The sequence below is a fragment of the Jaculus jaculus genome, chromosome 12 (genome assembly GCF_020740685.1).
Source record: "Jaculus jaculus isolate mJacJac1 chromosome 12, mJacJac1.mat.Y.cur, whole genome shotgun sequence".
NCBI lineage: Eukaryota > Metazoa > Chordata > Mammalia > Rodentia > Dipodidae > Jaculus > Jaculus jaculus.
This window is the reverse complement of record NC_059113.1, coordinates 109,885,616-109,912,801: the sequence shown is the minus strand read 5'-3', so window position 1 is coordinate 109,912,801 and position 27,186 is coordinate 109,885,616. Positions and strand designations below refer to the sequence as shown.

Below are 27,186 nucleotides of genomic sequence, written 5' to 3'. Positions count from 1 at the left end.
GAACAGAACTTCCCAAAAAGTAGGGGAACCCTGCAACGAGCACCCTACAAGAATGCTGGATTAGAACTCCAATGATGGTGGAGCTGTTGTAAAGCTGTGTGTCCACAGTCAAAATTATTTTATTCTTTCTCAGTCCCTTAAATGTCCATTTATCATCCACCTTTTCATGGGACCTAACATCCTGTAAGTACTAAGCAAATCATTTTGCAATAGACCCCTCGCTTCCATCAGACTGAAGGTGCCATCAGATGGCACCTGGAGCTGAGAGCAGATATCTCCACTCTCTGTGATCTGCCTACCTGATGGAAAGTGCCCTGATGTATATGATCTTTTATTCTGTAACTTTAAAAACTTCATGAAACTGCCATTCCATTGTAACATGGCATTTGGGGTGATACAAAATCTGTGTTCTTGGGTTATAGTCACTCATATTTGGGTCCAGAATATGCCAGCTCAGATTCCCTATAAGTAGAGAGCTGTGTTTGGTGTGTTGACACTGGGAGTTTGTCCTTTTCCTGACAAAAGCAGCTGTGCACTGCTGTGGTTGCAGTTAACCTTCCCACCTGTGGGACACAACAACTGGCAGTTGCCTTCCCATCGCTGGGACCCAGTGACCTATTCCAAGCAGCGGATGGGAGGAAAGGCTTTGTTCCGACTAATAGGCTGGATAGCCAGAGAAAGATGGTAGAGCAGAGAGGCTGGACCTCACCTCTTCACAACCAGGTTTGGAAAACAGCAGCCTGAACAATAACCCAAGGTCTACAAGGAAGAGCTGAGCTCTGACACCTCAAAGACCCTCCCCTGCCAAGGCATGCCTCCTCCAGCAAGGCTCTCCCTCCCAATTGCCACCAGCTGGAGAACAGCCATTCAAAGAACCTGAGTTGTGGGGTAGGAGGGTGGGGGGCGAAGCATCTGACTCGTTCTATCACAGCTTTCCTGGTCTGGGATCAGTTCCAGATGTGTTGCCACAGAAGCAAGGCTCTGTCACCTAGTCACTAATTTATGTTGTTCTGAGAGTGACTAAACTCAGGTGGAGTTTGTGGGTCAGGGTTGTTGTACCATAGTATGTTTTAACTTTTTTCCATGTTCCTTTGTTATTGTCAATGAAATAAAGTAACAACAAAAAATAGCTAACTGAGGATTTACCATGAACTACACAGTATCCTGATTACTTTAGGTAGATTTTCTTGCTGCACTATAAGTATTTTGTGATAGAACTTAACTCTATAATTGCCAGACTTTATGCCAACTAAGCTCTTCTACTTCTTTGGTACTTATTAGTACAAAATATATTTTTCTAGGATAAACTTATTCGGATTCTTTGAACTGTATTCTTGGAAGATATTTAAGAGCAGGGATAGGAGATGTGTATTCATTTTGGAACAAGATAATAATCATGAAGGGACTTATCACATATCTAGATACTATTGGATAATGCTGAAGCTATAGCTATTATCCAATCAATTAAGAAGCAACCATTCAAAAGAACAGAATTCTCCACAGTGCCTTTCCATACTTCACAAGAATGGAAGTTTTGTGAAGTATTATGATTATCTTGAAGGTAAGACCCCACATTGGAGACTATCACATCACACACCAACACTGACATTTACTGGAAATGCATACTGTCCACAATTCCTACAACTGGTTAATAAACAAAAATATTCACAGGAACAAAATGTTAAGAAACTAGTTAAAAATCACCTTGAAATCCAAGAAAAGTAAATGTGCAACAATCTTGAGTATTTATTCTATTGAGCATATTATTCAGCAGACAAAACTTGAAGATAAGCCTACCTGTGGATGTATGACTATGAATATCTCTAACCCCAGTATGATCCAAACAAATGCGTTTGATGTTTTTCAAAGTAAAATGTAATGCATATACATTCATATGAGGGATTCAATTGATTTTTACTTCATGTTTCATAAATAACATGGTAATAGTGTGTTGTGATGGTTTGTTTTATTTAGCCCATTTCCATCAGTTTCACTCCTCCTGTCTCACTTGTAACAGTGATTAGGTATTTGGATAATAGTCAACTTCTTTCTACATAACTTTTAAGTATAATCAAATGCAAAATATTTCAATATAGATTTTTATTCACTAAAATATTTCAGTAAGGTAAAAATATCTGAGGCAAGGAAATTATTTTTTTTTAAATTCAGGAAAAGAGTATGTGTAGTTATCTGTCAAAGTCAGCTACTGGTTTCTGTGTTGAGAGGTTTCTATGTTTTCTTCTTAATTCACTTCAGCTCATAAGTTCTGTCCATGTTTGCATTATATTTGTCATTGGAGCTGGGAAGATGGTTTAGTAAGTAGAGCTTTTGCTGCAAGAACAAGGGCAAGAGTTCAGATTTCCAGTACTCATGTAAAGAGATTTGAGCATAGTGGAACATGCTTGTAATTTCTGTTCTGTGGAGGAAGAGATAGCAAATCCCTGGGGGCTTGCTAATCAGCTAGTCTAGTTAAATTGGTATGATCTGGGTTAAGAGAGAGAGGGAGAGAGAGAGAGAGGAAGAGAGAGAAGGAGAGAGAGAAAAGAGAGGAGAGAGGCTGTCTCTAGAAAATAAAGAATGATAGAATAAGCCATTCCATGTCAAACTCTGGCCTCCATGTACATATACACACACACACCTGCTCATGTACATGCACTCACATACATATGAACACATGCACACACACATGTGAATACCACACATATACATAAGAAAATGCAAAAAAAAATTCATTTTGTCTCTGCATAGAAACTTCAGAGCCATTCTGTGTACTCTTTCCTTTCTCCCTCCATGTCTAATCAATTTCATCGCTCTCTCTAGGTATCCCCACAGCAGCTCCAACAATGTATACATTATAGCTACAATTTCTGTACAATCAACTGGCAGTCCACACATCATGTCTCTTAATTTTCCTCCACATTCATCCCAAACACATACTCATGGACCACCCCATCAATGCCAACCCAATATGCAAGATGCTTTCTTCTGTAATGGGCTATTTTGGTTTGGAGATGCATTTGGGCATGGCTGACACTTTCCTTTACTTGCCTTGTAGTCTGATACTCTTTTTACTCTGTTACCTTTCCTCCCTGGTTCCTTTCACTCGAGGATTATTTTTATGTCATCTTCTTGCTTCTTTGATGCGTTCCCCACTAAATCTTGAAAATTTTATCCACTTTCTACAAAAATCCAGCTAATAGACATCCTAACTAATGCACTGATATCATATAACCAATTTCACAAATCCTCTGCCTGTGGTAACCAAAATGTTCTACTCATCTATAGCTACTTTCTGAAAATATGAAATCTTTGCAGTGGTGGTGGGTTGCTCAAGAAGTCTCTGTGATAATTGCCTTTCCCCTCTTAAGCGTCTCTATTCATTCCCTCCACTTTACATTTTTAGGATAATGAAATCACACCTGTCTAAGCCTCATTTTGCACTCGTTTCCTTTTTCCTTAGCTAAAATGGCTGCCCGTGCCTGGGATGATCTCTCACCTCCTTATCTAGATACAAGGATTCATCTGGTGTAATCATATCAAAGAGTATGTCCCATAATGCAGCTATAGTGCTGGATCACACCTGCCACCTTACCACCTTAGTACTGGTAAATCTAATAACCTACTGCCTTTATGTCTTTCTCTCCAACTGAGCTGTGGTTGCCATCCAAGTAGGAACAATACCTTAATCTCATCTCCATATGCCTTGGCTAGCACAGGCTTGTCTCAGAATAACCAACAAGTGTTAAGTTCTTACAATTCCTTAATTTAAGTTTCTATTCTAATAGAAATTATTTGTTCAAATATTTTTCAATCATTAAAAGACAAATTAATTGTACTTCAGGGAAATGCCAAAAATAGAAAAGTGATTTTCCATAACTTTATAATTTTATGGTTAAAGAAACAGCAACTAAAGGGTAAGTAGCAGAAGAAAAACAAAATCATTTTGGAGTGTGTCTATTTTTTGTTGATAAAGACGAGGAAACTAAAGAAGGCAATATTATGTAAGTCTAACATAAACTCTGAATTCCTTGGCTATTTAGTTTATTAATGAATTTTTATCAATATTTGAAATAAGACTAATGAATTAATAAAGTAGTATTCTCTTTTGTAGTGTGGGGAAATTTAATGAGTTGAATATTTCTTCATATTTTCTTATATGTATTTTTAATAGATTTTAATTATTTATACATTTAATGTCAAGTATGCATTTGATATTCACAAGTGTAAGAATTTTAAAAGATATCTACATGATGGCAACAAATCAAATCAAGTCAGAGTCCATCAGAGTTTCTGGGCTCAAAATGTGCATGATAATTAACTTTATCAGCTTAAGGTTTGGGTATTGCACAATCCCAGAAAGCATATAGCAGGACTCCCCTTACATTAATGAGCATGGTCATGTTTACGAGGTTCCATGGACATTGAAAACCATGGGGAAAACTGAAGCTTGGAAAAATTAATTCTGTAAACCCTACAGCTGATTTCCAGCTCTTTTCCCCACCTCTCCCCAGAGCCAGTGACTTCTCTCTCTCCTCTCCCTGGCCTGCCCTTCCAGTCCTACAGTGTGGCTGTTTTCAGTCGGTGGTTTAACTCTTTGTTGACACCTGTGCTTTGCGTACCCTTCTGCAAGTGTGTTGACACACACTTGAGTTCATCATATTTTTCATAAATGTGTGTGATAGTACATGTTTCCAGTTAGAATTTTGTAAACTCTAGAAAGAAGAGAATAAAAGGATAAAGATGTGGGATGAATGGAAAAGGAAATATAGAAAATTAAAATGAATTTAACCAATTTTCTACTGTTTCTTACAGTATAAAACATAGTTACTTATAAGATTACAAAAACTAATCCAGTAATGGATTATTAATTAGCAATGAACCAATGGGTACAGGGTAGGGCTTCCTAGACTCCTAAAAACCATATTAAATTAGAAATTCTCAACACCTTTTCAAAACAAGGATACTTCTAGGAATTAAGATATCCTAAAATAGTAATCAAAGCTTTGTGTTAATCTGTAAATGGAATAAAAAGAAAGAAAATTAATAAAACAAGATAAATAATAATTAAGAAGCACTGAGGCTGCAGGATGTGTATTCAGTACGAATCAGTGTCCACTGCAATAATTACATACTGACAAGTAGACTACATTTCTTTTGTGTCTGCTGTTGATCCTTCTCAACACAGGCTTGAGGTTCCTGCTAAAGAAACAGATCCATGAATGCAAACAGCTCAGCAGATGGCAAGGGCGGTTTTTATGTTCTCAGCAGCCAAGTCTCCATTTCAAATAGGAGAATGGGGGGGGGGGGAGGGAGGGAGAGAGAGAGAGGGAGAAAGAGAGGGAGAAAGGGAGAAAGAGAGGGAGAGAGAGAGATGCAACTGATTCCAAGGAGAGGTGGGGGAGAAGAACTGAAAGGCACATATATGGCTATACATCTCTACCCAGCTTCAGATGTAGAAAAAGTGCAAAGGAATGTCTCTTTTGCTACCAATTCTTTAAAAGAAAATGTTCATGATGTTTCTAACATATGACAGAATATCACACACAGACCTTGAGTTAGATTATCACATTTTTCTATTGCAGAAGTAAGGAGTTTTAATAAAAGCACATTCTAGGGCTGGAGAGATGGCTCAGCAGTTAAGGCACTTGCCTGTGAAGCCTAAGGACACAGGTTAGACTCCTCAGTACCCACATAATCCAGATGCACATGGGGGTGCATGTGTCTGGAGATCATTTGTAATGGTCAGAGGCCCTGGCACATCTCTCTCTCTATCCCTCTCTGTCTCTCTCTGCCTCTTTCTCTCATTCAAATAAGTAACTTTAGAAAAACCACATTCTAGATTATTCTATTTAGGATTCTGATAGGGAGACTCGGAGTGTGCATTGTACTGGGAATACCGTTTCATTCCTCTAGGCCATGTTTTCAGGTATGAAAGGTTCTGGGAACCTGCACTACTTCTACACATTCTTTGACCACAGTCTTTCAGCTGGAAAAGCAAAGTGTGATGATAAACTGCTTCCAATCGGCACTTTAAGTAAAGGTTAAAAGACAGGTTTAATTATGTAAACAACCAGTGATTACTAATACAAAATGAAACACTCGGTACTTGGGTATAGAGATTCCAGACTGTAACCAGCAATCCTGTAACATCACAGAGGGCACATTGAGAACAGAGCAAGAAGTGAAAGCAACGGAGATATTGTGAAAGCAAAGGAAGAGGCAGCCTACGTTGCCTTCATCACCACTTTCGGCAACAGTGGGACCACAATGTTGCTGTACCAACAGAGGAAACTCCCCCAGGCAGGTCTTGATTCTCAATGTTGAAAAATAATTCGTAATGAGTCAGTATTCAGCAGAGTTGGAATTTATTAAGAAAGAGTATGTTGTGTGTGTGGGTGGGTGTTTTGTTTTGTTTTAAGCTTTGTGTGGTGCTGAGAATTAAGTGCAGGGTCTTGCTCATGGCAGGCAAATGCTCAACAAAGTACTTGCTTTAGATTCAATTGCAGACATACACACACACACATACACACACACACACACACACACACACCTTTAGAATACAAATACATACATACACATATACATATACACGTGTGCATGTAGCCTTTTAAAGTTATACTGCTCAAAAGATATGATTTATTATTAGGAAAAATGATTAAGGAAAATTTAAAAGTCAAAAATATGAGCTAGAGATGGACATGATGACACACATTTTTAATCACAGCACTTGGGAGGCAGAGGTAGGAGGATTACTGTGAGTTTGAAGCCAGCCTGAGGCTACACAGTGAATTACAGGTCATCCTGGGCTACAGCAAGACCCTACCAAAAAAATAAAGAACTGGTTTCTTCTCTTTTCTTTTATCTTAAAGCACTTCATCATGTGAATAAAACCATAGGGTGTTTAATGAGGTTTATTGCTTAGGGTTGCAACCTTAGAGTGCTGACAGGGTCACACTCCGTGTACGTTTTGGCTTTAAGCATGGTTCATTAGCTTTTCTAACAGTGGTGTTTGGGGTAGAATAAAGGAGTATTGTATCTGTGAAGACACAATCAGATGTGCTGCTGCTCCGGAATGGGAGCCAGGAGGACAGCCACACTAGATCTTGCAGGTGAGGTGCTCCTTTCCTTCCCAATCTCTCTCCCTGCCTCTCTTTTTTGAGGTAGGGTCTCACTCTGGCCCAGGCTGACCTGGAATTAACTCTGTAGTCTCAGGGTGGCCTTGAACTCATGGCGATCTTCCTACCTCTGCTTCCCGAGTGCTGGGATTAAAGGCATGTGCCACCATTCCCGACTCTTCCCATGTCTCTTAGTTGTTCATCTTTTCTTTCGTGTGTGTGTGTGTGTGTGTGTGTGTGTGTGTGTGTGTGTGTATTTATTTGCATGTGGGTGCATGTTGAGGCAGGTATACCTACACATGTGTATTAGCCATGTGGAAGTCAAAGTTTGATGTCTTCAGTCTTCCTTGATCACTTTATAGTATTCCTACTGAGCAGGGTTTCTCACTTGAACATGGAGCTAACGGATTTGACCAGCCTGCCTACCCCGCTTGCCCCAGGGATCCCCCTTCTCCACCTCATCAGCCTCTATGCCCGGCGTTCAAGTGGGTAGGTGCTGGAAATAGGAACCCAGGTCCTCCCACTTGACTAATGAGCTCTTTGTTCATGTGGCCCTCTCCCCACTCTGTCCCTGTCTCTTTGTATTGCCCTTCAGGAATGAGGAGACTTCCTCTGACTGAGGCAGTATTAATTAAGCAGCATGGCTGAGCCTGTACTCAACCTTGTGATGGCCAGGAGTCTTCCACTGGGAAAATGCCATGTGCCCTTCACTTTACCCTGGACTTTGCCCAAATATCACCTGGTGAGCACCTTGTTATTTCTCTAGTTGCTATAATTAAATTACCTGCTAGCAAATCTTCCTACAGTCTTATATATACAATTGATTTTTTTTTTTTGGTTAAGGCAAGCCCAACACACTGACAATTTTTTAATGAGAGAGAGAGAATTGGGGCATGCCAGAGTCTCCAGCCACTGCAACCAAACTCCAGATGCATGTTCCATTTGTACATCTGGCTTATGTGGGAACTGAAGAATTGAACCTGGGTTCTTAGGCTTCACAGGTAAGCGCCTTAACCACTAAGCCATCTCTCCAGCCCAATGAAATGATTTTTTAAAATATTCTTTGTAAATACTTAATGTTAGAAAAACTTGAATTATCCTGGTTAGCAAAACATACACCAATACTAGATTTTGTTAAAACAAAAATGCTGCAGTTAAAAGTTCTTGCTTGCAAAGCTTCCTGGCTCATTTTCAATTCCCAAGTACCCATGTAAAGCCCAATGCCAGATGTACAAAGTGGCACAAAGATGCCTTTGGAATTTGTTTGCAGCAACAATAGGCCTGGCATGCTCATACTTTCTCTCACTCTCTCATATATCAATAAACAAACAAAGGAGTGAAAAGACCAGCACACGTGCTACAAGGCAACTGTGAAGTGCTGTGTCTCTTGAGACTGAGATGATACTGAATGTGTTCAGCATAAAGAAATGATATATGCTTGAGATACGTTTAATCTGACTTAGACACTACAGAATATACCCATGTTTCAAGCTATCACTGTGCACAATTTTTATCTTATACATTAGTAAAACAAATTTAATGAGCCTTGGAGGGCATTGTGTAAGAAGCATGAAAAGTGTGTAAGAGCCATGGGGTGAAAAGGAATTCTTTGAGGCATTATCCTCTGGACATGAGCTGACTGCTGCTATCAAGTCCTGTACAATTCTGAGCCCACCAAGAATTGACACAGAGGATGGAGGAGAGCAAGAAGATTGAGATCTTAAAACAGAAGAAAGCACTTGGAAAGAGAAGGGTACTCAGTAAATAGGAGTGGGAAGACGGACAAAAGAGGGTCATAGGAAAGGAATATGATCAAATTATAATATGTTCCTATTAAAATACTCAAAAATGTTAAAAAAATAAGTTTAATGAAAGAAATCTACCATGGTCCTTTCCCTCTCCCTCCCTCCCCTTTAGCTCTTCCTCTTTTCCTCCCTTCCTTCCTTGAGAAACTATGTAGAATGCCAGTGTTCTGACTTTGGAGGCCTTCATCTTAGACACAGAAACATCTTCCTCATGCTCAAGTGGTTTTGATTCTCATGAGTTTAAGAAAGTTTTCAGTGCACATTTTAACAATAAGCATTTTGGGGTTGGGGAGATGGCTTCATAGATAACAGCACTTACCATGCAAGTATGATGACCCAAGTTTGGCTCCCAGCATCTTCGTGAAAGCTGGGTGCACTGTGGTCTGTGTGTATAATCTTAGCACCCAGATGGCAGAGAAAGGCTCTCCCTGAAGCAAGCTGGCTAGGTGGCCTCAGCAAATTGGCAAACTCTGGGTTCAAATGAGAGTCCTTTCCTCATTAAATGCAGTGGATGGTCATTGAGAAAGTCCTGACTACAGTAACCTCTGGCTCCTAGAAGCATGTGTACATACATGACCACATGCATGTGAACAAACATGCACACACATGCATGCTCAGCACACACACATACACTATTGTTGTTTTCCTGTAGTTTGTTTCTAACCAGCCTCTGTGGCATGGGCCTCTCTAGGTCATATCTATCTTTCTGTGCACAAAGTGTTGAAACCAGACCTTCTCCATCTCAGCGGATCAACTTTCCAAATGCATTTGTTTATTCTTAGAGCTTGCACCTGGGAGTTGGCTGGATTTAAGAAAGGCAGGACCAGTGGTGAGTCAAACCAGCCAAGCATGGGATCCTTCCGGTCACCAAGGTCCCTTGTCAGCGTCGGTTTTAACTTAGACGTGACTTACTGAGGCTCCTCCACTGCAGGCTGTCACTCCAGGCTTCTTTGTGCCTTCTTCCTATACCTGAAGTCAGGTCATACTGCAGGATGGCAGAGGTTGAGATTTTGCCTAGTTTTTCCCACTCTATTATGTCACTACAGGAAAAGGAATTACAAATTTTCCTGATGAAAGATGTCATGCCACATCGACTTTGGAGAGCTGCTTGGCTAAACTTAGTTCCTTCAACAAAATTACATTTAAGCAGGCCCTTCTCCTGCCGACTATATGCCCAGAATTGGAGAGCTACCGTGCCAGCTGGTTTCTAAGTCCATTGTGACATGGTGTTCTCCTATAGCTATAGGTGATCTTGGTCACAGTTGTCCTCAGAGCCTGCTGGTCTAGTGACACTGGGCCACTGAGCTGGATGAGTCACATGGTGGAGGGGTCATGTCTTCCAACGGAAAGATTATAGTTTTAAATATATTTAAATAAATATATGATTATTTATTTATTTATTAGAGAGAGAGGAAGAAGGAGAGAGAAGGGGCATGCCAGGGCCTCTAGCCACTGTAAACGAACTCCAGATGCATGCACTATTGTGTACATCTGGCTTACATGGGATCTGGAGAATTGAACCTGGATCCTTAGGCTTCACAGGCAAGCGCCTTAACCACTAAGCCATTCCTCCAGCCCAGAAAGACTATTTTTATTCCCAGGGGACACACTTGTGGCCATTGTTCTCACAGTGACTGCCGTGATTTAAAAAAATAAGTCCTCACAGGAAACTGTCCATTGCAGATTACACAAGCCAATCCAAAGATACAGTTTACTATCACCATGGATCTATTCTAACTACCAAGTCCAACCAAGCATTCCTGAGTGGCCTCTGAGAGTCACATATGATCAAGGAAGGCAGCTGAGATTCACCTAACAACCTGGTGGCTATGTGCTTGGTCACCTGTATGAAGAACACTGCTACTGAAGTAGGCATCAGTAAGATCATAGACTATCTCATGTCACTTGCCTTTAGGGCCATTTCAAAGAGTAAAGTTTGTGAATCCCTAGGTGTGTATTGAGGTATAACGTCTACCAAATGATTTTGCACTGTGAAAAAAAAACAGACTTGTAGCAGATGTCCAATTTTATGGACTGAGGCCCCCTAGTGGGCCCTAGTAATAACTCCTGAACAACAAGTGTCTAAAGAAAACTACACTTCACTTTTTAGGTGCATTTATTTGCTTTCATGATCAATATGACAGGATTTCATGTAGAGTGCTGAAAAAATAATAATGGGTTTTTGCTATCTTTTTTATAATTTTGCTTTTAGGAGATACTAGAGACAGCTAAATCCTGAGCTGAGGTGATGATTCTATGGTTAAAGGAACTTGTTTGCAAAGCCTGCTGGCCCAGGTTCAACTCATGTAAAGCCAGATGTATAAAGTGGTGCATGCTTCTGAGTTTATCTGCAGTGGCAAGAGGCCCTTGGCATGTTCATTCTCTCTCTCTTCTCCACGCCCAGCATCCTCTATGCATGCACCAATAAATTAAAAAAAAAAAAAAAAAAGAAAGAAAAGAAGGACTTTATGCTCCTCAAAAATGTTATAAACCCATAATAGCACAGAATAAACATTCACACTGCAAAAGAAGGCACTGGGTATAACAAGGAAAAACTGAACCAAGACAAGATTTAAATAAACTGGGCAAATATTAAAAAAAAAAAAGATTGTGAACCTTTCTACTTTTGATCGGTGCCATGTAGAACACGAGGCCCCTGCTGATAATAGGAGCTGGCTCACCGAACTCAGCCAAACTAGAACTGCTGAACGTGAACAACACACTTGCTATGTCACAGTTTGAGTAGGAAATAAAAGGCATCAGCCTCCAAAGGGAAAAACAATTCAGACTCTGACCAAATGCTCAGGGCCTAAGTCAACATATACGACTGCTAGATGATAATTCACTGGAACTTTGCCTGTCTACAGCTATCTGTAGAGAGGATAGCGATTATGAAGCCTATTACTGGATTTTAGACCTCACTACAAGGGCTTCAGTTTAGCTTTCAACAGGTTCCATAGACATGCAAACTCAGGATCAGCACCGTAGCTTGAAGGGCTAGGGGCTAGTTGTGTATGCAACTTTACTCTTCTGACTCAAGGGCTAGTATCTGTGATAAGCCATGGTTTAGATGGTTTGGTTTCTAGTGCTAGTCAGGCCAACCAGGCAAGCAGGCCTTCCTTCAGAATTGATGAGACATTTTACAAACTGACATTGCTCTCTCCCCAGTCATTTCAACTAGCATTTAAATCATCCGTGGGGAAGAGGGAAGGATTTTCAGAAAACACTGGGCACTGATGACAATATCTCTAGGTTCAGATTCCTGCTATCAAGAGATAGTTGGTACCAAAGAGATCAATACTTTCCTTGCAATCTTTAATACCAAACAACAGGCATGGAGAGATGGCTTAGCAATTAAGGAATTTGCCTGCAAAGCCAAAGGACCTCAGTTCAATTCCCCAGGACCCACGTAAGCCAGATGCACAAAGTGGCACATGTGTCTGGAGTTCCTTTGCAGTGGCTGGAGGCTCTGGTGTGCCCATTCTGTCTCTCTCTCTTTCCCTGTCTTGTTCCCCCACCCCCGAAAAAAAGCAACAAACTCACACATCAATACATCCGTCAAAACACACGCACACACACGCACGCACACACACGTACACACATGCACATGAATCCATGAAATGCAAAGAAATAACTCATTACTCAACCTCAGATACACAGATGTACTTAAGAAAGAGAAGTTTTATTAGGGCATTTTCACTTTATTTTTTCCATACAGCAAAGTCAACTACTGCAGTAATAATAAAATAAGCATAAAACAAATCGCAGCCCTAGACAAAATACATAATTGTAAGCATCTACAAGCAGAAAGTAAGTTGTGATTACCTAATAGTAAAACCCAGCACATCTGTCCTTTCAGCAGGGGGCGTGGCAGGACTGCGTGAGGCGCAGCGTCCACAACCTGCCGCGGTGACTAAGTCTTCCACTAAGTGCCCATCGTCATGTCTCGCCTTTAATTTTTTTTTTTAGTGCTTCTGAATTGAAAATTAAAACCATGAAATTTGAACTATGTTTTGTTATTTTTTTTCACCTGCTGAAAGAACGGATCTATAGCAATTAAACAAAAAACAATCATATAACAACTATAGCTACGGTGTGCTGTTTGGTTTGCCTGTTTATGGTTTAAATTTTGTGAAACTCAATACTTGTTTTGAAGAATTCTTTTTTTGTGTGAACAAGAAACCACTGGAATTGGCAGAAATTGATTTGAATAACATGTGTCCTTAGTATAGTTCTGTCTTTCCATTTTTTCTTTTGTTGATGTTTTTGACATGCAGGAATTTTGTAAAAATGTGAGGAGTTTTGATCCATGATTTCACATAATGGTTGAAGTACCTGTTATTGTTTTTATTTTTTTGTTGCTTTTTTATTTTTTATTTTTTTTAATTTTTGTTTGGTAATGATCTTCAGGCAGATTTGGCCCAATGGAGTTTGTGTCAGTCATGAGGTCTGAAGGATGGCATATCTCTCCAGCTGAAAAAGTCCTGGCAAACTACAAGCTGACCACAGAAAAGCAAAGCGACATGTTTGAAGGGGAGGAGTGCTAACTCTGTGCCACGTTTGCAGCAATTTTGCTCAGTTTGTCATTTATTAGCCTTAACAAAACTCCTTGTAATTATAGACGTTTTTATTCAAAATAAGATCTTACTATGATACAGGTTTCTCTCTTTTGACTATATACAGAAGTGCAAAAAGTCAGCCTTCTCTTCAGACTTTCCAACACATTAAACTGCAGCATAATCAACCCTCAAGAGTTTGCACACACGCCAAAGTTCTCATTACGTAAACTTTGAGTATTTGGATTATCAACAAGTCCCTTGTTCTATTTATTGATTATGCAGCTTATTTATAACAAGGCCTGATATTCAGGGATTTCAAAAATATTAAACAATACTTTAACATTTGAAATGGATACAGTAGAAAATAAATTTTATTCTAATATCTAGGATCTAGATCTTCTCATAATAACTAATTACAAACAAAATAAATCATCAAAATATTACTCAATTGTCTGCCAGGATTGTTGCCATAGCAACAACTTAACTTCTTACTTAGCAATGATTATATATTTATAAGATATCCATATAAAAGATCTTTGTTCTTTTAATGAAAACTAGACAAGAACTAACAATGACTGACATTCTTACACTGTAATATTAAATCAGTAAAATATAAATCATTTAGTTAACAATAATACGAATATTCATATGACACTACATGTAATTTAAAACAGTATGTTATGAAGAAAAACTACTTTAATTTTTTTTTGTATTTTGAAAAATTCATCGGTAAAATCTAACAAAACAATAGTCTATAAACTGAAATGGTATTCAATTGTTAATAGAAAATGAAAATCTAATAAATGTAGGAAATGAAAAACTACATTTTAACAAGAAAAATAAGTAATATTCTATAATGGAACTAACTACAATAACGTGTGAAGTCACCATCACTCTCTTAACATGATTGAAATTACATTGGTATGGGTTCCAACCCGTAATGTAATAATCTAAGGCTTTGATAGATGTACAGTACAATCAGAAAATCAACACACCAGTCTCATACTAGAAAGCGTCTCTCTCAAGCATACAAACTTGCAGTAAACGTGGAAGTACGGGGAGTTCTACAACTGAACCGCCACTTCTCCCATTCCACACTAGAACGACCAGTGACCTGGCCCCTACTGCAGCAATTGTCAGAACTGCTGAACAGGGCAAAAATATCCTTCACCAGCTGCAACATCCAAACCACAAAAAAGGAACTCCTTTGGATGAATCCATTCTTAAAAACTGAATGCACATCTATTTTTAAAATTTTTTAAAAGGCTTTCTAAGGCTATAAGCAGTTAATCGGAACAAAACAAAACAGAAAGAATCACATATAAAATTCACCCATGTACGTAACCCACCCAATGACTAGGTTAATTAAACATTTCCCATTTCCATATTTTGGTTTATCATGCATCGGATGACAGCGCGGCTTTCTCCTTTGTTTAGAGTCACGGTTTTGAAGGTGACTTGATGAAGCGTTCAGAAGCAACGTGAACCCATTCTTGCAAAGCATTTATAGTCTTTTGACTTTTGACAGAGGCTATAAATAGAAGCAAAATAACTTCCTCAAACTTTTTTTTTGTTATTGTGTCTCAGAAATGGCATATCCCTTTTGAATAACATGTTATATAGTAGAGTATGCATAAATATTACACTAGAATGCAATTAAAGTCATTTTCTATATCTATTGTACATCTCCAGTATGTGTGAGCTTATCTGTACGGAGAGACTCGTTGTGCTGTCTATTGTTACTGTGAAGTTAAGTTGGCCATTTCTGAGACAGCTTTGGTTTCAAAACGAAAAAGAAAAAATAATGGTGCCCTTTGATTGATTAGTATGAGCAAATAAGCAACAAAGTGTGGCTCTGAAAATAATAACACTGAAGAATAACACTCTAATTTCATGTACAGTCTATGGCACTTCTTGAAAACCCTTAACAACATGGTACTTAAAGCCATGATGTGCTTTAAAATATACACAGTTGTGGTTTTGATTGGCACATTCATCTCTGTCAGACCCCTCCCTCACCACCTCTTACAATCTATTACATTAAAAATATTACTCTTAAACAAAAATGGCCGTGCATGCACTCTCTCATCTATAATGGCAATTTAAATACAAGGTGCACCTTTGTTATTTGTAAACCTTGAAAGAAATAAACTTATTTTTTTTTAAAAAATTATATCTTGGTCTACAGACGTACCAATACATAATAGAGTCATGATTACAGCACAGTCTGTCTTTTCAAGAGGGTGTGGGTATATCGGAAACTAATTAGGTATGCATCTTTGAATGCATAACTGTGCTACAAAAGAAACAATGTTGTTCTTTTAGACAGGAATACCACCTCAGCACAAATGTCAATTAAATGTACAAAGTGTATAGGCAACAGTGTGCAGTGGGTTCCCATGTTGTCTTGTCTCCTGGTTAACATGCAATATGTGATGTCTGTGGCTGAGGGACTTGTGTGTGTTGCTTGACGGTATATACAATATGGCTAATGACCTTGTCCTTTCCTCTAACCAAGCACACTGTCCTTTTTCTCTTTAGTATCATCTACAAGGGAAAAAAAAGACAAATTTTTGGTTAACATAGAATTATTTAAAGTGATTTCTAACACACTTAATAAAAAAAAATATACTTTATTTCCTGATTAAACAGTAGTTTTACACCATTGTTATTGTATCAATGTAAAAACAACAACAAAATGCAAATTAAAAGCACTAATGGACATATCTGTCATCTCTGTGAATAAAATAACACCATCACTTTAATAACATTATGCATTTTGAAAAGGGTAAAACGCATGGGGCGTAATGTGTTTGACACTTGCACAACTATTGTGGGGGTAGAAAAAAACTGGATTTACTTCCTTCATTTTCAATAGTATTTGTTTATTTGAGATAGATCAATAAGAGAGAGAGAGATCAAGAGAGACCCTTTAGCCACTGAAAACAAAATGCAGAGGCATGCGCCACCTTGTGCATCTGGCTTACATGGGTCCTGGGGAATTTGTCCCGGGTCCTCAGGTCTTAAGCCTTCACAAGTAAGCACCTAATCTGCTAACCTACCTCTCCAGCCTGTTTTACTGTCTTTCTAAAGTTTAATAGGCTTCAGTAGTGATTTGATCTACAAAATTAAAGTCCATGGGCTACAGTTTTTAGATGAGTTAAAATTTGTAGGATTTTATTCTCTCTAATGTTAAGAAAATTAAAACCATTGCTAGTGAATTAAATAATCTAATGAAAAATTAAAAGATATACCAATGTATGTGAGAATTAAAAAATAATTTCCCCACAAAATTTATTCTCATGAAAGGTTCTTTATAGTTCAAAAGTCACAGCTTTACATAAAAATGAGCATTTTAAGAAAAACAGAAGTTTGAGCTAATACTTGAATAGAGTCAAGTCCCCTGGTTTACTGTTAACTGATAGCTTACAGTGGGCATCATTCACTGATAGTCTCATAGTGATGGGTCTTGTTTTGTGCAACTTGGGCTATTGCTAAAAAGTGGAGCACAGTTGCAAATATATGATAATTAACTAAATATAAGAGCTGGAAACAGATTTTGTTTTAGGATAGGGTTTCTTTTCTTTCTTTCTTTTTTTTCTTTCTTTCTTTTCTTTTTTTTTTTTTAGTTTTCTATTCAGCAAATACAGGCAGTTTGGTACCAATATTAAGCTCATCCATGACCAACCCTCCCCATTGGCCCCTCCTTGTTGAGGTATATGTGTCATGCCTTGTGGAGTTAGCACACAGTTATTGGTATGATAAATGTCTCTGCATATCATGACCCAACATGTGGCTCAGACATTCTTTCTGCCCCCTCTTCTGCAAAATTTCCCTGAGCCATGTTGGGTTCATTTTTGGTCTGCTTCAGTGCTGAGGTGTTGGGGGCCTCTGAGGCTCTGGCTCTCTGATTTGGTAGGAGTTCATTTTTCTCTGTGTTGGTCTCCTCCCTTGTGCTGGTATCTGGTTCATCAGGAAATCAGCACCCTTGCTTGTTTCACTAATTTTCCTTAGTTTCAGCAGGGGCCCTTTTGAGGTGTGATGGGATTTCTTTATGCAGCCTGGGAAGTTCTGAAATCTTCAGTTCTCTTACCTTAGCATCTGACAGGTACGGTTAGGGACACATGGTACTAAGGCTGGCTGGATACAGTTTTTTTTTTTTTAAAAAAAAAACTATACATTTTTTATTTATTTGAGAAAAAGGGAGGCAGAGAGAGAATGAGCATACCAGGTCCTCTAGGCACTGAAATTAACTCCAGACACATGTGCCACCTTGTGCATATGTCTTATGTGGGTACTAGGGAATTGAATTTGGGTCCTTAGACTAAACCGTCTCACTGACCCTGGAGATATATATATATATGCCAAAAGAATTTCTTGTAAATTTATGTACTTCAAAGTAAAGAACTTGTTCTACAAATATGACTGTTGTTTAGGACTAGAAACCTTTCCATCAGAACTGCTTATGAAACTGAAAACAAATCAACTTTAGAAATGTGTGCTCGCAGCACGTTTTTGGAAGGAAGTATTTGATCATTTCCTTGTTTGGCTCTCAAATGTTGCCTGTCTTCCTTTACACTGTGTCTCACACTGTGAAGTCCTCCTGCTCTGGGCGTCTGGCATCAGGACAGCTCAGCTGGTCTTCTGAAATGTCACTCACATGAAACACCACACTGTCACTGCTTTTGCAAGGCCCTTGCTCCTCCCCCATACAAGATCTCCATTGTCCTAAATGCTTCTCTGCTGACTACTGGGTGGAGTTGCTCCTTCGCTTTTGCCCCAAGCGAAACTTACAAATCCCACATATCCCCATATATAAGCCTGAGATCATTTACGTCATTATGTTATTGGCATAGGAATTGATACAAAGTAGCAACAAAGTAGATATGTTGATGATAAAATTAATCACTGAGTAAATGTTACCTACAATCATGTTCACTAGTATTTGCTGGATTCAGGTGCAAATGTGACTCTCTGCACATGTGAAAAATAAGTAATTATCAAGATTCTGAACACAGGGTGTAACTTGAACTTGGATGTGTTGAGTAGATATGTCCTCTAGGCATGAAAAAAGGCCACTTTTGCAAGGACTTAAGGCAGATTTTCCAAAGGCAAAACATAAGACTTTTGTAGTGGTCTGAATGTGAAATGTCCCCCGCAGCCTCATGTGTTTGTGATTTGGCCTCATGGTCATTCCCCAGCTGGTGAAAATTCAAGGGGTGGAACCTTGCAGGATGAGGTGTGCTTCTTGGGGCAGATCTTGGAGGGTTAGGATCCAAGACCCCTTGCTAGAGAGAGCTCCCTCGTCTTGCTCCCTGTCGGCTGCTGAAGCAAACTGAGGTTCCCAGCCTCTGCTCTGTCATGCCACTACGACACTTCCTCTCAAGAGCATCAGCTGAAGCGAACCCCTTCTTACCATAAGCTATTTTTGGTGGAGTATTTTGTCTCTGCAACAAGGAGGTAACTTCTACAACTTTCCAAGCATTTCTGATGATTTCACAATTATGTCACCCTTTTCAGGTAGCTACTTAAGTACTTAGCCATTTGAAGTACCTAACTGTTCAACTGACATGCAAACGTGCACCCACATATAAGTGTATATAATAATTGAAAGCTGGACATATATAATCAGGTGTGTATGTTATCACTTAGGATATAGCCAAATCAAATTAAGGATCTATGTCAGTAGTCATGAATCTACTGTCTGAGAGCCAAATCTAGCCAATTCCATTTGTAAACAAAAGTTTGCTTAGAACACAGCCAGACTCATTACACGTCAGCTGGCAGCTTCCGCACAATGCCGAGAGTCACAGAACTGCAGTAAAATAAAACTAACTGGTCCACACAGCCAAAAACATTTATTTTTCTCTCTGACCTTTTGAGAAAAAAAGTTTGTCAACTGCTCAGCCATAACTTCTAATAACTTTTAAGTCATATTTTATTCATGCTTGTCCTTCTGGTGTGAAATAAAATGAGAATTTATTAACCTTTGGAGTTTTGTATTTTAAATGATATTAACATATACACTTTAAGTTGGTCTTATAACACTATTATTATTCACCTAAGATAAAAGTATAAGCTCTCTATAAATAATTTTTTTTCTGAAAAAAATCCAAAATGTTAATTGCTACCTTAAAGGGAAAACACTAACGACACAGAGGACATCTTCTGTCAGTAACTTACTGTTGGGTGATGACAGCTCTACATCTGGGTAACATACTTGTGGCTAGTCAGATGTTCGGCAGATATTATGGGTATCTAGCAAATAAAAAATTATTTAATGAATGATTCATGCAAGCAAGCCACCTGCAAGATATGAAGACATCTCAATATTAAACTTTTAGAGACAAGTGAGGTTGAGCTGTGAGGTAATAGTATTTATCTAGTCAGCATGACGGTAAATTAATGTAAACATGAACGCCAGAGAAGCAGATCACGTCTTTTAATAGTCAGGTTAAATACTATTCTATGAATGACACCAGGGACTCAGGAGACTAGTAAGACCGCTGAAAGTTCATGCAACGCAGTCACTGAAAGACGCCCGTTTTGTTGGCCTACACACACAAGCAAGTACCCTGTGCGTCCGGTTATTTACGATGGATGGAGAAATCAGAGTAGGAAATGCCTCACCTAGTTTCTGTGCAACCAAATTTCTAACATTTTCATTCAGATTAGGTTACTTCACTCTTCCCCCCAAATTAAAGAGACTAGGTAAGAATGTCACAGTAGGAATTCAAAAAGTACTGAGTATAAGTTTGCTCTGTAGAACTTCTGAACCCCAAATGTACATATTACTGTATTTTAAATGGGCAAGAGAATCAGAGAACTGAATAAAAAATACAATAAGAAACCAACATAGAAGTCATTTTTTTAATAATCCCCAAAGCCAAGAATTCAAATTTGTGACTCAGTATTTCTTCAACACAACAGGTATGGATGGTGTGGTGGTTTGATTCAGGTGTCCCCCATAAACTTAGGTGTTCTGAATGCTAGGTTCCCCAGCTGATGGCAATTGGAAACTAAAGCCTCCTGGAGGCAGTGTATTGTTGGGGGTGGGCTTATGGGTATTATAACAAGTTTCCTCTTGTCAGTGTTTGGCACACTCTCCTGTTGCTATTGTTCACCTGATATTGGCCAGGGAGTAATGTCGACCTGCTTATGCCATCGTTTTCCCTGCCGTCATGGAGCTTTCCCTCAAGTCTGTAAGCCAAAATAAACCTTTTTCCCCCACAAGCTACTCTTGGTTGGGTGATTTCTGCCAGGAAGGTGAACCTGCGACAGGAGGTAACACAGAAGAGGCAGTGGAGAAACAGATCCTGAATGTCTGAAAGTACATGTTCTGTCTGAAGCCCCTACTTCTTCTTTGGTTATGTGACCTTGAGCCAAGCAATGGCTTCTGGCAAGTGACACTAACCCCGTTTTGGCAATGTGGGTGGGGAAAACAATGAGTTTAGATACCTAGACTAACTCAACCTATTATAATACGTAGTCTGAAGGACAGATTAGTATATTCCTTTTTAGTTCTGTTTCTCAGGTGACATTTTCACACAATTTCACAGCACTGGCAAATGGCACAAAAATGTGCTCCAAGCATAATAAAGCTCCTCATACCATTTTTCCTGCTGCTGTAGGACAGGATGGTGTACTCAACAGTGTGGAAGCGTCAAGGATGGGGCTGTCGGAACATACCAAGGACCTTCAACACCATTCGATGCAGATGAAGGGCCACCTATCAACCTCTGCATGCATGCAGGATGCTGTGTGTGGAGCCAGCTATGTCCAGCATTGCTAGTATACTGTAGGCATATACATATGCATGTATATGTAGATATAATATATGTGTATATATATATCCATTCCCTTTTCTTTGATTCTAAAATAATACGAAGACCCAAGATTATGCATGAGATGATCACAGCACAATGCAAAAGGTAAAGTGTCCCCTACAATCCAAGTGGCCAAGGGCATGTTGAAATTTGCTTTGCTATAGTTCTGTTTACACCAGCAATTCTGTGGTTGTACATGGTACATCCAGGTGAATCCAGTATCATTGATCTGTGCCATAGAGGGATTGCACTGAATCCATTAACATATTTCTGCCAAAGATTACTGAATATCATGCCACATATGTACTACCCAGCATTCTTGTAAATAAGTCTGATGAAACTCAGGATTCCTTGCCAAGAAATGTTGAAAGATTTTAAACTTTAAAATAAATCCATTTAGAATTATGCTATTGATTGTTTTTCATAGCTGAAAATTAAATCAGCAGAATATGATATAGTGAAGAAACAATGGGTTGCCCCTGAAGAGTTACCACAGGTCTTGATACAGCCTATGGTTAGAGCTAATCTTATGGTCCTAAGAGAGAACAGTGGTTCTTATGAGACAATACACTGAGCTGTATGTATTGTCCTCGACTAGTGGCTCATCTGAAATCTGCCATAATGCTTTTTAACCTGACCGAATTTTGGTTTCAGAACAAACATATCTATAATTTTAAGTCCAAGCTTTTATAAAATTGTGATTAATTCAAACAGTATTGTTAGAACATACTATTTTAAAAAGGTCAGAAAATATTGATGAGATCAATATCAAATTTTGAATTTTGTTTTTGGTTTTTCAAGGTAGGGTCTCGCTCTAGCCCAGGCTGTCCTGGAATTCACAATGTAGTTTCAGAGTGGCCTTGAACTCACAGTGATCCTCCTGCCTTGATCTCCCAAGTTATACTCATTAAAAATCAAATTATAAAATTTCTTAATAAAAAGCTCTATTTACAAGAGTGGTCATGTGTGGCATAAGAATACATTTAATTATTTTCCTTTTTACTAAGAATTTAAATAAGAACTGAAGAATTTATATGACAAGTGTTTTCATAACAACCTTACAATGGTCTTCATTTTTGATTGACCAAAATATCTGTACAGTTGGTTAAAGGCAAATGAGAATTGCTTGTGTATGAGTTTAGTAGCTTCAGAAACGGAGCTGCGACAACTTTGGAGCATTTGTAAGTGGCATCAAAGCAATTTGCTGCTCACCATAGAGAGAATGTGTAGACCAACAAGAGGCGTCTCCGAACCCCCATGCCCGTCAAAGCGACCTTGACAGCTCTCACTACACACGGTTCCCACTGATCACATGGGAGATCCACGTGCGCTCAGGCTGTTGGATCGAGCTCTATTAGAATTTTTTTTTTAAGAAACAAAGCTGTAAATTAGCAAACCTGGTTGGCTGTGGCTGTTGCAGCGAAGGGAACACTTGTGGCAGATGTTGTAGCCGCGGACACAGTGGCTGGCGTAGCACCGTGCACCATGGGAACTTTCGGAGGGAAGATCATATAAGCAAACGTACAGAAGAGAGTAGCAGTATGGAAACCATGGCAACATGGAGGAGGTCATTGGGCATGGTATTTATCATAGCAGTAAGCCATGTGACAGGATATCATCATCAGCAAGTGACATGCAAGGGCAGCGCAAAGCAGGACAACATTCCAAGGAGACAAGGGGAGGCGGGATGAAAGAGAAAAAAAAAAGGGAAAAAAAAGCTTGTTACCATCAAATCAAGAAAATTGACATAAACAGGCTTAATTTGCTAAGTCAAAAACAAGAATTTTATATAGTGTTCATAGATATTCAAAAGTCTAAATCAAAATACAGGTGTTGACTTAATGTATATACAGTTATTCATTTGAGTTAAGATTTATTTACTATGATGAACATATACAGTTATTACTTTTATGAGATAGATTTGTTTTTACACACCAGAACTCACAGTCCAATCAAAATCCACCAAAGTGACTCAAGGAAACTGTCGTGTGCAAAGGAGACATTGATGTGAGCCCGTGTCAATTAAATAGGAAATGACATTTAATTGACAGGTGTTAGTAAAAGGGAAATGGATTTGCCCAACAGATCACAGCTAAACGTGGTGGTGGATTTTGAGGGGCTGTGAGGTGCACCATAGGTTTAAGGTAAACAAGAAACAAAGCACCTACCAACACTTGCAGCGGGTGTCATGCACAATATTGAGCCTGCCCATCATGCATTGCAACAGGAAGGTGGATTTGAAAAGGGAAAAGAATTAAAACAACCCATCACACGTGTAATTAGAAAATTCATTTGAACAAAGAAGAAAAATTGTTATTTCGGGAACAGTGGCATGTAACCGTCAGCACAATCAATTGGTAAAACAGCACAGTGATCAATTAGAACTGGTCTCGCGGTGAAGAATGAAGGCATTCAACTGTGTGCTGGTAGACTTTGTTTCTCTTAATAGATGCCTATCAATAGAGCATTTTGGCGAAAAGCTGAACCTGATTCATTCTTTTAAAAGTAATTTTGTCATTTCTTTTGTTTTCCTCAGACTACTAGCCATCTGGCTACTTTATGACTCTGACCCATGAGTATACTAACATTTTCTTTAGTCTGAACACATGCTACATGGCTAGTGAGAGTGTTTATTATTAGGATGCTAGACAATTCAATGCACAAAACTGAGAGAATAATGTAATGAAAGCAGAACCTCCATCTACTCCTTGGGCTTCATTTCTCTGTTCACGGTAGCAGCGACCCTGCATACACAAAAGAGGCTGCACCCATCAAGACAGGAATGATATTTGGAGTGATATGAAGCAATAAACTGCACATACAAAGAAAGCTTTATAAGTTTCATTTCTTTAGGATGAAGAAATAGGAAATAGTGGGGCATAATTTATCTCTTAAAGTGGTTTGGTTGGTATAGGTATCTGGAAAGATAGATTGATTTCCACTGCTGGTTTGGGCATTCAAGGATACTTAGAATAGTATATGTTTTATAAAAAAAATTACTTGCATGAATTTACTAATCAGAGGTCAATTAAAAAGCCTCAGGGGAAGATAACCAAGGTACAGACATCACAAATGGAGTTGTTCACAATTGTGTGGCCATGGGAAATAAAAACAAATATTACATATATAGCTCCTGGCTTTTTTGCAACATAAATATTGAAAATCTATTTTTAACAAGTATGGGACACTTTCACATATGAAAAATTACTGTTCTTTCTATGAGATTATTTTAGGTTTTTATGTTTTAAAATATCAAATAATTTTATGTTTCTATCTAAATCTACAAATCTTTGCAATCCTGCTTAAATGCCAGCAGCATCTGGGATGAACATTTGTCAGAAAAATATCTGCCAAATGAGTCTCGTTGCAGATAGTCTTATACAACAAAACTGAAGTGAATCTTAATTGGAACACAAGTCCCTCAATTGGACTGTGGATACAGCAGCCAGGGATTAAATTTAGTCATGGATCTAGGGCTGGAACCTATCAGGTCAACTAACTGCCAAGCATCACTTGAGATACTTGGATATCTCCATCATTTGCTGCTATGATCAGCCAAAGACTTATAAGAGGCAAGAGCAGAAACAAAACAATGAAAATAAGGAATTAATTCAGACAGCAAAGCAAGCAAAACTGAACACTGGATCTAGATTTTGTGAATCTATTACCCTTCAGGGTGGGAGAATTGGGAAAGAGGAAACGATCATACTAAGTGAGATAACCGAGAACCATAAAGACAAAACCCACATGTTCTCTCTCCTTTGTGGAGCCTAACTTTTCATGTTTCTACACATGTAAACGGATTTCAGAGTGGCTGGGTACCGACTAAGAAAGGAGACATGAGGGGGACAAAGGGTATTTAAAATGTTGAGGAAGAAAAGACCCTGGGAACCCAAAAGCAGAACAGAGGTGGGGTGAGTATGGGAGGAGCAGGTAGAGGAGAAAAGGAGGGAAGAGAAACAAAAGCAAAATTAGTATTAAAAAGTATGAAATGAAGCCTAATTCTTTATATGGTAATAAAAAAATAAAGTTGTAAATTTTTTTAAAAAAGTAAAGGTATATGAAAGAGAATAATGTGATACTTAAAGAATATCGAAGCCAGTGTAAATTTTGTATCTGTTAAAGGATTTAAATGTATTTATTACTCTTCAATTTGCCTACTGTATTTCATTTTATGCACAATTAAGCCTGCCTATGCTGGAAATGAGTTAACCTCGTACAATCTCTGTAAAACCCTAAAGCTTTTATAATTTGCATCTTAGCTCGAGTTATCTTCCTCATTTACCATTATGACCAATGCACACAGCTTCGAGAGGGATTTGTAGCAACTAAACATAAGGCAGCGATAAGAATACTAGCCAGGGTGCAGTAACTCACAGATATGAAGACATCATGCTGTAGGACCCACTCGCCACAAACAAAAATCACTTTGAAGTGAGCATAATATCTTCCTTTATTTCAAATAATGATGCACAAAGGGCCAATTTAAATGCTTCCTCCATATCTAGCACAAGGCAAAGTTTAAGTGAATGTATTTGTCAATTTCCAATTTCCCCTACAACGATATCTGCATGGCCGATAGTATGTTTCTGGGGAGCATTCTATGTTAAGTAGATGACTTTTTAAATTAAAGTTTTAATTGATCCATGTGAGAGGACAGGTGTTCAGTGAAGAGTAATTCCATTCTTTGAAATTTTTGTGTGGGGGGGTGTTATTTACATAATCAGCTCAGATACTGAGTGACAGACCCAGGTCCCCTGACCGGAGTTCAAGTTTTAGTTAAATCTTTAAAACAATGTAATTTGGTGACAATTTACTACAATTAACTAGAGACAATATTATCAGTTGATAATATGGACATACCAAGCCGAACTTTGGGGTTATTTTGAGGAAAACAGTAAGGTGACTGATGTAAGTCACTAGGGGAGCATGACACGTGGTGATTCCTCAATAAAAGGCAGCACTTGAAAAACATGTGGGGAACAGGCTTCCGGAAGGGGTGGAAACTAATGTGTATGTGATCTACCTACAGGGTTTACACCTAGATTTTAGTTAAATGGACTTAGATAAATAATATATTCCTGGACATTTGATTTTCCCCTAGAGCCATGAGTTTTGTATGCCTAGTGTAAATACTAGTATACATGTGGTACATAATAACTGAATTGATGCATGGATGGATGTAAAAAGAGAAGAATGGGGAGAGGGAGAGATGTAGGGAAGGAAGAAGGGGATGCGAAGAAAAGGGGGAGATGAAGATAGATACAAGGATGGATGGATTCCTGTGTGATGAGCTATATGGATAGATGTCATATTAGTCTATTCTTAGAAGTCAGTTAAAGAAGTTTTTATAGTTAGATATCTGGCTTGACAATGAATCCTAACATTTTGCCAGCTACCTAGTCCTTTTATAAGTAGGCATCAGCTCTATAGACCTAGTCAAGCATGCTTCACTGTGACATGAGTGAACTGTATCTACACAGCTCTGTTATTATTGAATCACTACATTCCAGAGCTATAAATACCTGAGCTGAGAATGACCCTTCTTTTCCTCCCAGAACTAGCCTTAGGGTATACCTTCCCAATTACTATATTGTGATGAAACAGGATGCTCTAATCTTACAATATAATATTATATGTTGATAGCTTAACCTAAATTTTGGGAAATGAACCTGGGTTCTCTGAGATATTATACATGATTACATGTGAATCTATGGTAGAATGAACTTCCTGCAGTTCTCACAGGTGGTTTCCTAGAAATCAAATTAGTTGACAAATTTTTTTTTTAAAACTTGGGGATTTCACATAGAAACACAATAAAATCCATAAAATCTGCAGAACATCATTGGATGTAGCCACTTGACCATGTATGTTCATGTTT

The 27,186-nt window shown here is 38.6% G+C and overlaps 1 protein-coding gene across 12 annotated transcripts in view; it reads right to left on the bottom strand.

Moving 5' to 3' along the window:
• Positions 1–12,583: 12,583 nt before the first annotated feature.
• The window catches only part of Mbnl1 (muscleblind like splicing regulator 1), a 184,393-nt gene continuing 169,790 nt past the window's right edge, over positions 12,584–27,186 (bottom strand). For 9 of the 12 annotated variants that reach the window (XM_045131083.1, XM_045131082.1, XM_045131081.1 and 6 more), the window contains 4 exons: positions 23,474–23,509; positions 22,703–22,797; positions 19,663–19,737; positions 12,584–16,026 (listed from right to left, as the gene is read on the bottom strand). In XM_045131083.1, coding sequence (XP_044987018.1) covers positions 19,681–19,737; positions 22,703–22,797; positions 23,474–23,509 — 188 coding nt within the window. In that variant the 3' untranslated portion in view covers positions 12,584–16,026; positions 19,663–19,680. The remainder of the gene's footprint in view (positions 16,027–19,662; positions 19,738–22,702; positions 22,798–23,473; positions 23,510–27,186) is intronic. The other 3 variants (XM_045131084.1, XM_012948181.2, XM_045131086.1) reach the window with 2 other exon arrangements.